The sequence below is a fragment of the Oncorhynchus masou genome, chromosome 29, assembly GCF_036934945.1.
Source record: "Oncorhynchus masou masou isolate Uvic2021 chromosome 29, UVic_Omas_1.1, whole genome shotgun sequence".
NCBI classification, from domain to species: Eukaryota; Metazoa; Chordata; class Actinopteri; order Salmoniformes; family Salmonidae; genus Oncorhynchus; species Oncorhynchus masou.
In genome coordinates this window covers 45,253,543-45,268,769 of record NC_088240.1, presented here as the reverse complement: position 1 = coordinate 45,268,769, position 15,227 = coordinate 45,253,543, and the positions used below count along the sequence as shown (strand labels likewise).

The window sequence follows — 15,227 nt, the reverse complement described above, 5'->3', positions numbered from 1 at the left end:
CAGATCTCGGCTGCCTCTCGTTACCACGCTGCTTGGTCCTTTGGTGGTGGGTGATTCTGTAACGGTTGTCATCTGGAGAAAGAGAGGAGGACCAAAGCGCAGCGTGGTACATGTTCATGATTTATTTAACGGAACACTGAAATACAGAACTACAACGTGAATAAACGAAAAAAACAAAACAGTCCTGTGAGGTGCAGAAAACACTAAACAGAAAATAATCACCCACAACTAAAATGGGGAAAACAGGCTACCTAATTATGATTCTCAATCAGAAACAACGATCGACAGCTGCCTCTGATTGAGAACCATACCAGGCCAAACACAGAAATACAACATAGGAAAAAGAACATAGACTACCCACCCCAACTCATGCCTTGACCAAACTAACACAAAGACATAATAAAGGAACTAAGGTCAGAATGTGACAATTTCATGTGTAACTCTGTGTTGTTGTTCGTGTCACACTGCTTTGCTTTATCTTGGCCAGGTCGCAGTTGTAAATTAGAACTTGTTCTCAACTAGCTTACCTGGTTAAATAAAGGTGGAACATTAATATCTTATGTTCTGAGAACATGGCAACCATATTCTGTGTATGGTTGGTAGAACTGGACACATGAATGTTCTTGCAACGTTCCCATTAAACGTATTTAGAACATTCATATTTTAAGTTCTGAGAACATGTTTAAGCACATTCTGGCTAAGTCATATTTGACATTAAGAGAATGTGTCTCATGGAAACATTCATTGCACATAAATGGAACATTCCAATAAAAATGTTATTTAAATACCTGAGACTCTTAAACTTCTTAGGGATCAAATCCCGTTAACGGGATCAATTTGACAACATGCGGTGAAATTGCAGAGCGCCAAATTCAAATTAAATTACTATAAATAATAAACTTTCATGAAATCACACATGCAATACACCAAATGAAAGCTACACTTGTTGTTAATCCAGCCAATGTGTCAGATTTCAAAAAGGCTTTACGGCGAAAGCAAACCATGCTATTATCTGAGGACAGCACCCCATCAAACAAACACAGACAGTCATAATTCAACCCGCCAGGCCCGACACGAAACTCAGATATAACGATATAATTCATGCCTTACCTTTGACAAGATTTTTATGTTGACACTCCAATATGTCCCATAAGCATCACAAATGGTCCTTTTGTTCGATTAATTCCGTCGTTATATCCAAAATGTCCATTTATTTGGCGTGTTTGATCCAGAAAAACACTGGTTCCAACTCGCGCAACATGACTACAAAATATCTAATAAGTTACCTGTAATCTTTGTCCAAACATTTCAAACAACTTTCCTAATACAACTTTAGGGATTTTTTAAACGTAAATAATCGGTAAAATTTAAGATGAAATAAACTGCGTTCAATAGCGGATAAAATCAAAGTGGAGTGAGCTTTCAGGGCTTTCAGGTCATGCGCCTCTAACAAACAGTACACTTCACTCGACCCTCGTTCTGAACTACCCTACTTCTTCATTACACAAAGGAAAAACATCAACCAATTTCTAAAGACTGTTGACATCCAGTGGAAGCGATAGGAAGCAAACTGTAAGCAAGTGTCTTAGAAATCTAGATCCCCATAGAAAACCCATTGAAACGAGAGTGACCTCAAAAAAAGATTTTCCTGTGTCTTGTCTGGAGGAAACCTGGCACCATCACTATGGTGAAGCATGTTGATAGCAGCATCATGCTGTGGGTATGTTTTTCAGCAGCATGGACTGGGAGACTAGTCAGGATCGAGGGAAAGATGAACAGAGCAAAGTACAGTTCCTTGATGAAAATCTACGCCAGAACATTCGGGTCCTCAGACTGGGGCGAAGGTTTACCTTTCAACAGGACAACGTCAAAGCACACATCCAAGACATTGCAGGAGTGGCTTTGGGACAAGTCTCTGAATGTCCTTGTGTGCCCAGCCAGAGCCCAGACTTAAACATCTCTGGAGAGACCTGGAAATAGCTGTGCAGCAATGCTCCCCATCCAACCTGACAGAGCTTGAGAGGACCCGCTCAGAAGAATGGAAAAATACTCCCCAAATACTGGTGTGCCAATCTTGTAGTGTCATACCCAAGAAGACTCAATGCTGTAATCGCTGCCAAAGGTGCTTCAACAAAGTACTGAGTATATGATCTGAATACTTATGTAAATGTAAATGTTATGTTTTTTAAATGTTTTATACATATGCAAAAATGTCTAAAAACCTGTTTTTCCTTTGTCATTATGGAGTATTGTGTGTAGATTGATGAGAAAAAGGGGTCTGAATACTTTTCGAATGCACTGTAGCTTGCCAGTATGTAAACTCGCTTGTCAGTCTAAACAGCATGTTGATACTCAAAGTTGTTGAAAGAGTCTAATTAGCAAACAGTGAAAGACATATCAAGCGAAATTTTATTTTTATGTGGTCCACAGAAATGCCCATTTTTTTACTTCTTAAACCCATTCCCAATTTGTCTTTCCTCCAGACTTCCCTCCTGTGTTCCACATCAAGCTGAGGGACCACGTCCTGCTAGAGGGAGATCCCATCACCCTTAGCTGCCTCCCTGCTGGCAGCCCCCACCCACACATCTCCTGGATGAAAGGTAATAACTTAATATAAGAGCAGAATGTATAATCAACCCCTGTAGTATCTTCAGAAAGCATTCAGACCCCTTGACTTTTTACACATTTTGTTAAATTAGAGCCTTCATCTAAATTGTATTTATTTCCCTCTCTCCCTTCCCCTAATCAATCTACACTCAATACCCCATAAAACTGAAATAGTACATTTAAATAAGTATTCAGAACCTTGACTCGGTACTTTGTTGAAGCAGTCTTCCTGAGTATGACGCTACAAGCTTGGCACACATGTATTTGGGGAGTTTCTCCCATTCTTCTCTGCAGATCCTCTCAAGCTCTGTCAGGTTGGATGGGGAGCATTACTGCACAGCTATTTTCAGGTCTCTCCAGAGATGTTCGATCAGATTTAAGTCTGGGCTCTGGCTGGGCCAGTCCAGGACATTCAGAGACTTGCCCCAACGCCACTCCTGCATTGCCTTAGCTGAATGCTTAGGGTCATTGTCCTGTTGGAAGGTAAGCCTTCACCCCAGACTGAGGTCCTGAGCGCTCTGAAGAAGGTTTTCATCAAGGATCTCTCTGTAATTTGCTCTGTTCATCTTTGCCTCGATCCTGACTAGTCTCCCAGTCCCTGCCGCTAAAAAAAACATTTCCACGGGATGATTCTGCCTCCACCATGCTTCACCATAGGGATGGTGCCAGGTTTCCTCCAGACCTGACACTTCGGATTCAGGCCAAAGAGTTCAGTCTTGGTTTCATCAGACCAGAGACATTTGTTTCTCATGGTCTGAGAGTCCTGAGGTGCCTCTGGACAAACTCCTAGTACGCTGTCATGTGCCTTTTACTGAGTAGTAGCTTTTATCTGGCCACTCTACCATAAATGCCTGTTTGGTGGATTGCTGCAGAGATGGTTGTCCTTCTGGAAGGTTCTCCCATCTCCACAGAGGAACTCTGGAGCTTTGTCAGAGTGACCATTGGGTTCTTGGTCACCTCCCTGACCAAGGCTCTTCTCCCCCGGTTGCTAATTTTGGCCGAGTGGCTAGCTCTAGGTAGAGTCTTGGTGGCTCCAAACGTATGGAGGCCACTGTGTTCGTGGGGAACTTCAATGCTGCAAAAATGTTTGGTACCCTTCCCCAGATCTGTGCCTCGATGCAATCCTGTCTCGGAGCTCCTCTGACATGCATGGACCATATATAGGCAGGTATGTGCCTTTCCAAATATTGTCCTATCAATTGAATTTCCCACAGGTGGACTCCAATCAAGTTGTAGAAATATCTCAAGGATGATCAATGGAAACAGGATTTACCTGAGCTCAATTTCAAGTCTCATAGCAAAGGGTCTGACTACTTACTGTATGTGAATAAGGTATTTCTGTTTTTATTTATTTGATTAATTTTAGAATAAGGCTGTAACGTAACAAAATGTGGAAAAGTTTAAAGGGTCTGAATACTTTCCGAATGCATTGTAAATGCATCATATTGCATTATAACTGTTGGCTTTAAGTATACCTTTTCCTCCCATTTCAGATAAGAAGCCTCTGCAGATTGATGCCAGAATGAACATGATCTCCTGTCCGGATGGCAGGCAGCTGCTGATGATCATGACAACCACCAAGAAGGATGCAGGGCTATACGAGTGTGTGGCTACCAACCCTCTGGCTTCGGTCTCCAGCTCCTGTACTCTCTCCCTTGCTCGTAAGAGTCACACACCTCAGAGAGGGAAATAGAGGGAGAGAGAGAATTTTAGTTATTTTTTTGTTGGTTTTCTAAATTACAGATTTTCCTGCTCCATTATTTAGGTTTGGATAGACACCTTGGCCAACTCAGTTGTTCGAATGAACCTAATCTAGCGCAAATTCCTTTCTAATTCTGTCACGTCAGAAAATGATACCCTATGAATTACCAATTTGATATTGATCTATCTTTAGACCAAATCTCTTGCAACTGAAAATCTTTTTTATTTAGGCCTAATCACTTTTAGGCCTGAAACACTTTTAGTGGTTTTGAATGAACAGGACTGAGTTGTACCTATACCTCTCTGCCCTTCTAGGGCTGCCCAATCATCCTGGGACTCCTGAGGTTCCCCAGCGCTATAAGAACACTGCCCTGGTCCTCTGGAGGCCATCAGACACTACAGCCCCTTGCACCTACTCTCTGGAGAGAAAAGCAGAGGGTGAGTCATGGTGTCACATACAGTCCATATAACTTCATTCGTATCATTTCAAAGTCTGAACTTAAAGCCATACTGTCCAAATTCAGTTGTATCATACGCCAAATGTACACAGTCCAACACATTATTGCTCTTTTGCAGTCATTAGCAATATTGCAGTGTTGTTCTGTTCAATCACTGATAGAAATACATTTACATTTAAAATTGTAATCATTTTATCGAGGCACAAGGCGAGACCCAAATGCAGACGCAGGAGGCAGATGGTTGGAGTCTGACAATGTTTATTCATCCAAAAGGAGTAGGCAAGAGAATGTTCGTGGACAGGCAAAAAGGTCAAAACCAGATCAGAGCCCAGGAGGTACAGAGTGGCCGAGAGGCTTGTAGTTAAGCAGGCAGAATAGTCAGGCAGGCGGGTACAAAGTCCAGAAACAGGTAAGGGTCAAAACCGGGAGGACTAGAAAAAGAAGAATGCAAAAAGCAGGAGAATGGGAAAAACGCTGGTTGACTTGGAAACATACAACACATACTGGCACAGAGAGACAGGAAACACAGGGATAAATACACTGGGGAAAATAAGCCACACCTGGAGGGGGTGGAGACAATCACAAGGACAGATGAAACAGATCAGGCCGTGACACATTTAGCACTCTTATTCAGAGCGACTCACAGTTAGTTTAATCATCTTAAGATAGCTAGGTGGGGTTAAGTGCAAGGGGGATCAAGTGCAGGGGGGTCAAGTGCAAGTGCTGGTAAAAATTTTACATTTTGTATTTAAGGTGAGGAGGTGGATTGTTAAAGATACTGTTTGAAGAGGTAGGGTTTCAAATGTTTTCAGGAGATGGGTAGGGACTCTGTTCTAGTTTCAGGGGGTAGCTGGCTCCATCATTGGGGTGCCAGGACAGAGAAGAGCTTGGACTGGGCCGAGCAGGAGCTGCCCCTTCCGTAGGGGGGGAGGGCCAAGAGACGTGAGATGCCTGAACGAAGTGCTCGGGTTGGGTTGTAGGGTTTGAGCATAGCATGAAAGTAGGGAGGCGTAGTTCCTCCTGCTGTTCCATAGGTAAGCAACATGGACTTGGAGTGGAAGCGATCTTCGACTGAAAGCCAGCGAAGTGTGCAGAGGAGCTGGGTGACACGAGAGATATTTTTTTTAATGCAGTTTTATTATGCCAATGATTCATTCAAAATAACTGCCTTCCGGGACCTTATTCTCTCACGATTGATTGAAATGTGTCTTTCTAAATGAAATATAAACATGAACACGTAAATGTATGTCTATGGTCTTTCTCCCCCAGGTGAGAGTAACTGGCTCATCATGGCCACAGGAGTGGCTGACTGTTACTACAATGTGGTAGACTTGCCAGGAAGGGGCACCTTCAGGTTTAGAGTGGCGTGTGTGAACAAGGCAGGACAAGGACCCTACAGTAACCTCTCAGAGTTAGTGTGCCTGGACGCCTCAGGTATGTGCTACTTTCTACTATGAAGACCTTACTATGAAGACCTAACAGTAATACAGTATTTATTATCATACATTTATTTTCCATTTGGTTTAAATGTCTGCACACATGTATGATATACTAGGCACCTGGAGTTTACATCATACATGTTTGCACACATGTATGATGTACTTGGCACCTGGACATTGACAAACTCCTGTAAACTCCTATACTTTCTCCATCAAATATGAATGTTTCCTAGCAAAGTCTTTTTCATAGAATTCTACGAGAGGGCTCACTCTCGTAATACTAAGAACTGTATTATTCTGAATCAACAGCACCAACAAAATCCAGCGGATCAGTCGTTGTGAAGACAGTACATGCAGCACCGGTTGTCAAAACATCAGCAATTACCGTCCCCTCCATGAAGCCTGTGCCTAGTAAAGTGCCGACCCCAGCACCATCTTTCTCCCCATCCACACAGACCCCATCCCCCTCTTCTGCTGCTCCTGCTCCTGCTCCTGCTGTACCAGCGGCCAAGTCTATTGCTTCTATCCTCGCTTTTAAACCTGTTGATTCCAAACCCTCAGTCCCTCAGACCCTAACCAGCGCTGGCTCCGCCCCCATTGTTACTAATGTGGCCCCAACCCATCGGGCCATCCCTGAGATCCAAATCCCGTCTCCAGTTCAGTCTGCTCCTGCCCCGGCCAAAGCCAAGACCACCATCAATATCAACGTCACGAAAACGGCACAGTCTCAACTGGGAACCGTAACCAAGCTCGCTCCTCCTATCGTTCTCCCCAAACCCCAGAGTCCCATCAATATCGTCTCGCCCATGACAAAGACCCCGCCCCCACCTGTGGCCCCTCCCACAGCCATTGGCAAACCAATTTCGTCTGTGCCCATGTATGCGCCAATACCGGCTACCACGGCACGCGTCATCCCACCATCCCCCATCTCACCCCCGGTGGTGCTGGTTTCCAGCATGAGTCCTGTAGGGGATGGTGGGGTTACACCCACGCGTATGACCCCGTCTGGGCGGATGACCCCCTCCGGCACCCTGTCAGGGCGCAAGACACCCTTGGGGGGACGCCCTGGTGAGAGTTCCCTGCGCCAGGGAGTGCCCCAGAAACCGTACACCTTCATGGATGAGAAGGCCAGGTAAAGAATGTAAAAAGTAATGTCCACAATGCTCCCACAGTGTTATGCTCAGGGATATTTTAGACACAGCATTTCCCTCTAGACTGTCTATCCATAACTGTGTTATTACACTGAACAAAAATGCAACATGCAACAATTTAAAAGATTTTACTGAGTTACTGTTCATATAAGGAAATCAATAAATTTAAATAAATTAATTAGGCCGTGATCTATGGATTTCACATGACTGGGAATACAGATATGCCTCTGTTGGTCACAGATACAATACATGACCAAAAGTATGTGGACACCTGCTTGTCGAACATCTCATTCCAAAATCATGGGCATTAACATGGAGTTTGTCTCCCCTTTGCTGCTATAACAGCCTCCACTCTTCTGGGAAGGCTTTCCACTAGATGTTTGAACATTGCTGCAGGGACTTGCTTCCATTTAGCCACAAGAGCATTATTTAGGTCGGGCACTGATGTTGGGCGATTCGGCGTGGCTCGCAGCCGGCGTTCCAATTCATCCCAAAGTTGTTCGATGAGGTTGTGGTCAGGGCTCTGTGCAGGCTAGTCAAGTTCTTCCACACCAATCTCAACAAAGCATTTCTGTATAGACCTTGCTTTGTGCAAGGGGGCATTGTCATGCTGAAATAGGAAAGGTCCTTCCCCAAACTGTTGCCCCAATGTTGGAAGCACAGAATCGTCTAGAATGTCATTGTATGCTGTAGCGTTAAGATTTCCCTTCAATGGACCTAAGGGACCTAGCCCGAACCATGAAAAACAGCCCCAGACCATTATTCCTCCTGAACCAAACTTTACAGTTGACACTATGCATTCGGGCAGGTAGCTTTCTCCTCATCCACCAAACCCAGATTCACCTGTCAGACTGCCAGATGGTGAAGCGTGATACATCACGCCAAAGAATGTGTTTCCACTGCTCCAGATTCCAATGGCGGCAAGCTTTACACCAGTCCAACTGACGCTTGCGTTGCGCATGGTGATCTTAGTCTCGTGTAAGGCTGGCCGGCCACGGAAACCCATTTCATTAATCTCCTGACGAACCGTTCTTGTGCTGACGTTGCTTCTTGTTTGACAGTTTGTGCAGAACTTCTTCAGTTGTGCCATCCCACAGTTTCATCAGCTGTCTGGGTGGCTGGTCTCAGACGATCCCACAGGTGAAGGAGACAAATGTGGACGTCCTGGGCTGGCATGGTTACACGTGGTCTGCGGTTGTGAGGCCGGTTTGGCGTACTGCCAAATTCTTTAAAAAGATGTTTGAGGAGGCTTATGGTAGAGAAATTAACATTACATTCTTTGGCAAGAACACTGGTGGACTGTCCTGCCTGCCAATTACACGCTCTTTCAAAACTTTAGACATCTGTGGCATTTTGTTGTGTGACAAAACTACACATTTTAGAGTGGCCTTTTATTGTCCCCAGCATAATACATTTTAGCATAGAATCTAAAAAAAGTTTTCTAGGATTATTTTATTTTATGAAATATGGGACGGACACTTTACATGTTGCATTTATATTTTTGGTCAGTATATTATTATTATTATTATTATTATTATCAAACACTATTATTATTATTTTATTATTATTTATTATATAATGCATTTCCCTGAAATCTACCTCTGATTCAATGTCTATTTCTGTTAGAATTACTTTTGAGTCTGTTGTAATTTGTAACATTTGAATGGTTTGTATACAGTTATACTTGCTGGCATTTTTTGAAGTGTCAACTCAAGGTTCTCTCTTTGTTTGTCTTAAAGGGGCCGCTTTGGCGTGATCCGAGAATGTAGAGAGAACGCCACGGGCAACCTGTTCATGGCTAAGATTGTGCCCTACGAGGCTGACAATAAACAGACAGTGCTGCAGGAGTACGACATCCTCAAGTCCCTCCACCACGACAAGATCATGGCTCTGCACGAGGCTTACGTCACGCCCCGCTACCTAGTGCTCATCTCGGAGTGCTGCAGTGGAAAAGAGCTCCTCTACAGCCTCATCGACAGGTCAGACAGCACATATTCTTATGTGTACCAACTAATGGAAATAACTATCTTATTTCTGTTATATGATTTTGTATGTAATGATTACTTTTGCTCTGTATAGTATCCCTGGGCCAGGGTTGGGTTCTTCGTTGAAAAGCTATTGATCTTCAAGGACAACTTTGGAAATGAGTGTTTCTATTAATGCTTTACAGGGCTATAGTCAGGGGATGCAATGCAAATCTTGTGGTATTCTTTTTTTACCCAAATAAATTCAATTCAAATCAAAAGAAATTGGATTTCAGTTTACTTTGTCAATTGACCTCAACACTTTCATCCTTTGTTGTCCCCCTAGATTCCGCTACTCAGAGGATGACGTGGTGGGCTACATCGTTCAGGTCCTGCAGGGTTTGGATTACCTGCACAACCGCCGCATCCTGCACTTAGACATCAAGCCGGAGAACATCATCATCACCTACATGAACGTAGTGAAGATCATTGACTTTGGCAGCGCCCAGACCTTTAACCCACTCTTCCTCAAGCAGTTCAGCCCACCTGTTGGAACTCTGGAGTATATGTGTAAGTCATGAGAATGATCTAAATTGGTGTCTCTCAACCCAATCCTAAGGGTTAAAACTTAGGGGGTGAAAAATGTTTTTCTAGCCTGGCGCTAACATACCTGATTCAACTTATCAATCAAATATGTATAATAGGGAATCCTTGTGTATAATAATATGTATTAATGTGATAGTTTTTAAACCCGGGCAATCTGAACAGGGAATTTCAAGCATATCAAAATGTGTTCTGTGCAGAAAATGCTCTGTAGCCAATCGGTCTGTCTCTGTGGCACAATGTAGACACAGACGGTAAGGGATGGCTCATAATACCATGTACAGATGAACCGACTGAGCGATGAACAGATTGTGATAGATGAATCTTTGATCAATTAATCATGTGTTCATACCAGGTACAGTATGTGAACACACGCTCGTTGTGCCACTTTATGTGTCCTGAATGCCTCAGAGTTCTCACATTAACCTTTCCCTAAAGCGCCTGAGATGTTGAAAGGGGATGTGGTGGGCCCTCCGGCTGACATTTGGAGTGTAGGCGTGTTGACCTTCATCATGTGAGTATGGCCAAGGCTTTGGGCCAATGTCATTTGAACTCATTTGAAACTTAAGCCAAATCCCAGTTCATTCAAGTACCATTCATGAGTTGCAATTTGTCCCTATACAGTTCTGTAAGTTTTAATTGTATTTTTTAGAAATGAATCCATTTTTGCAGCCATCTACACAGTGTAAGAGATGGGCACCTGCTTTACATGAATACAATCAAACTTTAACGTTCATTTAAATGTCTCAACACACAAATTGTTACACATTAATATTTGACTGTGTTAATTTGTTTATTTTAAGTTCTCTGTCCTGTATGTTTATTTAAAACCTATTTCAAACCCATTTCAAACATTTTCAGGCTAAGCGGAAGGTCGCCCTTCATGGATTATGACCCACAGGAGGCTGAAGCCAGAATCCTGGCAGCCAAGTTTGACTTGGGCAAACTCTACCAGAATGTGTCTCAAAGTGCCTCTCTGTTTTTAAAGAAGATCCTGTGTAGCTACCCTTGGTTAGTGCAAGTGATAATTAATACCAATTAAGTGCTCTTTTCTTCAGATTAATTGGTCCATTGATTATATTATCTACTGTCTGCACTGACCCCGGTTGTAACCTCCGTTTCAGGGCCCGTCCTTCCATCAAGGACTGCTACAACAACTCATGGCTCCAGGATGCCTACCTGATGCGGCTGCGGCGGCAGACCCTCACCTTCACCACCACGCGCCTCAAGGAATACCTGGACGAACAGCAGAGCCTGCGGGTGGGGGTGGCCACCAAGCACAAGGTCCTTCTCCGGTCATACCAGAGCTCGCCCCAGTCACCCACCAGCCCTATACCCCCTTTGCCCATGACACCGGTCACACAGTGAGCACGGCTTCATATGTCAAATGCATGAAGACAGGAGCTGTTGCCTGAGAGGAAGTACGCCATCTAAATGAGGCAGGTCTTAGGACCGAGCTCCTTAACTTGGTGAGATGAGGTGTGACTTTGACCTTTTCAGCCAAATGGACATAAAATCACAAAATCCAGCACTGGTTCTGAATATTGAGGACCTAACCTCTCTGCATCCACCAGAATGTCCCTATACTAAGCCTACAGGAAGCCACACATTTTTTGTCTTGCAATGAGACAATCCCACTATGGTTCTTTGTGTATTTCATGGGGTGATACATGTTTCTCAAGGACTGGATGCCAGCTCAAAGTTCCAAACCTCTGCTCTCTTTTTTTATGTTAACAATCTCACAAAGTTTTAATCTGATCCTCTTGTATCCATGTACATCAACCAGATATCTTCTCGAAACATCTAGTGCATGTGTGATTTTTACTTTCCCTAGGATAATGACATTTGTGGAGATTATGTCTCTTCTAAGCAATTTTTTATGAACAAAGCGACACTACTGATAACATCTCTTACCCATGATTTTGGGTGCTACGGTATGAACACCATAGTGCTCAGTGTCATTTTCTATATCTGATCATCAGAATGTTCTTGAAAACATGAGACGGAATAAATGCATTGAGAAATAATTGTTAGCTAAATGGTCGAGGCAAGATCAGCAAGAGCTACCAGAACAGTGAACAACCAATCAATGCAACCCAAATCAAGGAATAGGACATCATCTGCCTGGCAATATTCTTATAAAGGCATTCTGATTTGGCCCGTTGAGTCTTTGTCATTATATATTACTATGTCAATGGCTACATTTTCCTATAGTTCCCATAATTCATGGACATTGCAGAGGATTTGTGTATACCAAGTATGTGTATACAAAGGCTGCCTTGAACTCCAGTACCTTAGATTCACATTAGCTGAGGGTGTCTTGAGTCACAGGGTATAATGTGGAAGGGTCATGCTGTAGCTTACAAGAGCCCTTATGAGAGTTCAGATTGAACATTTTGACAAATTACATTTGTAAAATGTGAATGGGTAGAGGGAGTGATGAGTGGCTTAATCTACAGTTAAACAGGACCTCTTTAACTGTAATAATGTAAATTAGTACACAGATAATACAAGTTCCCACTTTTAAATTAGGATGATGCTTGGAGAAAGAATGTATCTTTGTTTTGGGGTTATTGCCATATTTGAAAAATAATTGTGTGTAGGTGCATGTCAGTCACATCCACGCAGATGAAGAAAGTGTGAACGTTTCATAAACATTTGAGAATTTAGTTATTTGATTCTGTTTTGATATCTTCATCATCCAACATCGAAACACTATAACAAAAGAGATTTAATAGTATAGATATGATATATATTTATTGTGGTATAGTCATGAAGTGATGCGGCAAATGATTGTCATGAAGTTGATTTTTACTTTACATTGTATTTCAGTTTTTAAATCAGCAGTTTGTTAACAATTAAGTATTTCAGCAGGATTCTTGTAGTTGAATACCATTGTCAAGTATGATATTAGTTTCATGCCTGCCCTGTGTGTCATATCATGCAGTTTTGTATACAATTATGATATGCCCAATTTCTTGGATGACAGGAGTACTTGGGGTAAATCTACAAAATGGATTAAGAATATATTTCAATGGATTGTGAAGACCGTATTAACATTTAAAAAGAGAGATAGTGAATATTGATGTATTAAGACAAAGAAGGAATGTGCAAGACACCTCCAGTACGTTAAGAAGTAAAGTAATTGCAAATTATTTTGGAATCGAACTGTTTGCAAGGTTGGTAATGATAAAGTTAATAGTTTTGTACCAAAGTAAGATACCTTGAATTATTGCAGTGTCCCATGTAATGCACATTGAAACACAAGTGTTTGCTTTGTATGTTGAGAATCAATATTAGCTTTAATTAAATATTTTATTCGGGGAGGGGGGGGGGGGGGTATTATGATACTGGATGGCTTTGTGTGTGTGCGTGTGCGTTTATTTATTTATTAATTGATTGAGCAATTCAGCTTGGGCCTAGATTGAATCAGATCAAGCATTAAGCGGTGATAGCCGACACCGGAGGTGAAACTGCATTGGAGCTGTCAAATCATTGTCCCGAAAACACACTCATGAGAAAGTGTATGAGAAAGTGTATGCTATATAAGTGATAATGCCCTAGAAGCTGGTATTTGGAGGATATATTGACATGGGTGTTGTTAGGCCCAAGTCAAGGGCTGGCAAACCGTGCCAATATATCCTCCAACCACCGGCTTTGAGAGCACTTTTATACAACAGGTTACCAACATACTCAAATAATGATTCCGATTTTTCATTATAAACCTTATTTCGATGAATATATTCATACTATTTCATCCTTCCACAAGATATAGTCCCGACACAAATCTAGGGTTGCGATCCAAGCCGGCTGGTCGTTCGTTCTATCGGTTCAGTTGCCAGAGACGCGACCCAGTTGTTCTGTGTTTTTGTTCTGTATCTATGGATGCGACCCAGTCATTCGTTCTAAATATTCCTAATCCCTTGCTTGATAGCTAGCCAACTACGGCTAACTTAGTCACGTCAAAAAGTTCAGCCAGAATAACAGCAAAGTAGCTGCATTTGCATTTGTTTAAGCTGTTTTCTAGTGACAGTTATTTGGATACGATTTTGCCTGGCATTGAAAATGTGCTCTCTCGTCAGGACACTGTTGTTCAGAGGAGCTCGCCAACAACACAGGTAACACAATCACTTCACACTGAAGTTGGAAAGACTGCAAACTAGCTGCACTTTGTTTCGTTTGACCTTTTAACAATTTACATTTTCTTTGTATATATCCATAAACATTTCCCCAGCTGATTCATGATTTCGACTGGCTGAGAAACGTTGCCTGCATGCTGTATCGTCCCGACTCCCGACACGTTCATTACTATGGGACAGCTGGAGATAGAATTTGAATATTGAAACTAAATGTTAGTCTGAATGAAATGTGAGATAATGTCTAGATGCTATTTATAGTGGAGATCAAGTTTAGAAATTGCTTGTCTGGGCTGATGAGACAGTGGATTGCACAGTCAGATCAAAAAGAGTAAATAGGCATTTTAATGTCATAGATTTGGGAACTTGATTTGGGAACTTGTGGAATAGATACAGGCTGGAATGCAGTTTTAACCAATCAGCATTCAGGATTAGACCCACCCACTGTATAAATGGAAATAATGACGCTCAAATTGAAAAACATTAAATTAAATAATGAGGATTTCTATCAGCCCAATCGAGGTATAGATTACATCTGACATTCCAGTGTTAGAAGTTGTAAACAAGCCTGCATGGGATTTCTCGTAATGCAACTCCGTGCAGCCAATGGCAATGTCCGCTTTAGGTATAATGCTTGGAGCCACTTGTGGATTTGACAGCTCTAATGCAGTTCCACCTCTGACACCACCAAAACAACCGCTATGATTGAATAGAGCCCTTGATGCGGCTCTTAACCTTCTTTGTTCTGTGGAATCTTTCTGAATCAATCTGGCATGGAATAGCTACAAATAATAATAAAGAACATACATCTTAAACCCATTAGTTTCAGTTTGTGTTATTTCAAATGAGCTTTGAGTTGTGTCTGTTGATCACATTTAAAAAGCACTCATATGAGCAAAAATATTTCATTTTATTTGGAATGTTTACATAATGAATTTGAGTTTGGGGGGCAAAAAGTATTAAATAACCTCACTAAAAGCTTCACTCATACATAAATTATACTTAAACCCAAAATGGTTCTCCAGTAGATTATTAAGAAAGTCTCATCCTTTGTTCAAAAATGGCCATTTTGACTTTATAGAGATTAAAACTTCTCATTTCAGACTAATTGAAAAATAAAATGTTGTATAAAGTTTTGCCCTTTCTTAAACAAGCCTTACAAAGCTGG

The 15,227-nt window shown here is 42.1% G+C and overlaps 1 protein-coding gene across 1 annotated transcript in view; it reads left to right on the top strand.

Moving 5' to 3' along the window:
- The window catches only part of LOC135519625 (striated muscle preferentially expressed protein kinase-like), a 132,554-nt gene extending 119,303 nt beyond the window's left edge, over positions 1–13,251 (top strand). Inside the window, 11 exon segments of the mRNA XM_064944865.1 lie at positions 2,484–2,600; positions 4,101–4,268; positions 4,624–4,746; positions 6,036–6,200; positions 6,515–6,703; positions 6,800–7,337; positions 9,096–9,335; positions 9,667–9,890; positions 10,362–10,437; positions 10,785–10,934; positions 11,048–13,251. Of these exon segments, the coding sequence (XP_064800937.1) occupies positions 2,484–2,600; positions 4,101–4,268; positions 4,624–4,746; positions 6,036–6,200; positions 6,515–6,703; positions 6,800–7,337; positions 9,096–9,335; positions 9,667–9,890; positions 10,362–10,437; positions 10,785–10,934; positions 11,048–11,291 (2,234 nt within the window). The 3' untranslated portion in view covers positions 11,292–13,251.
- Positions 13,252–15,227: the final 1,976 nt, after the last annotated feature.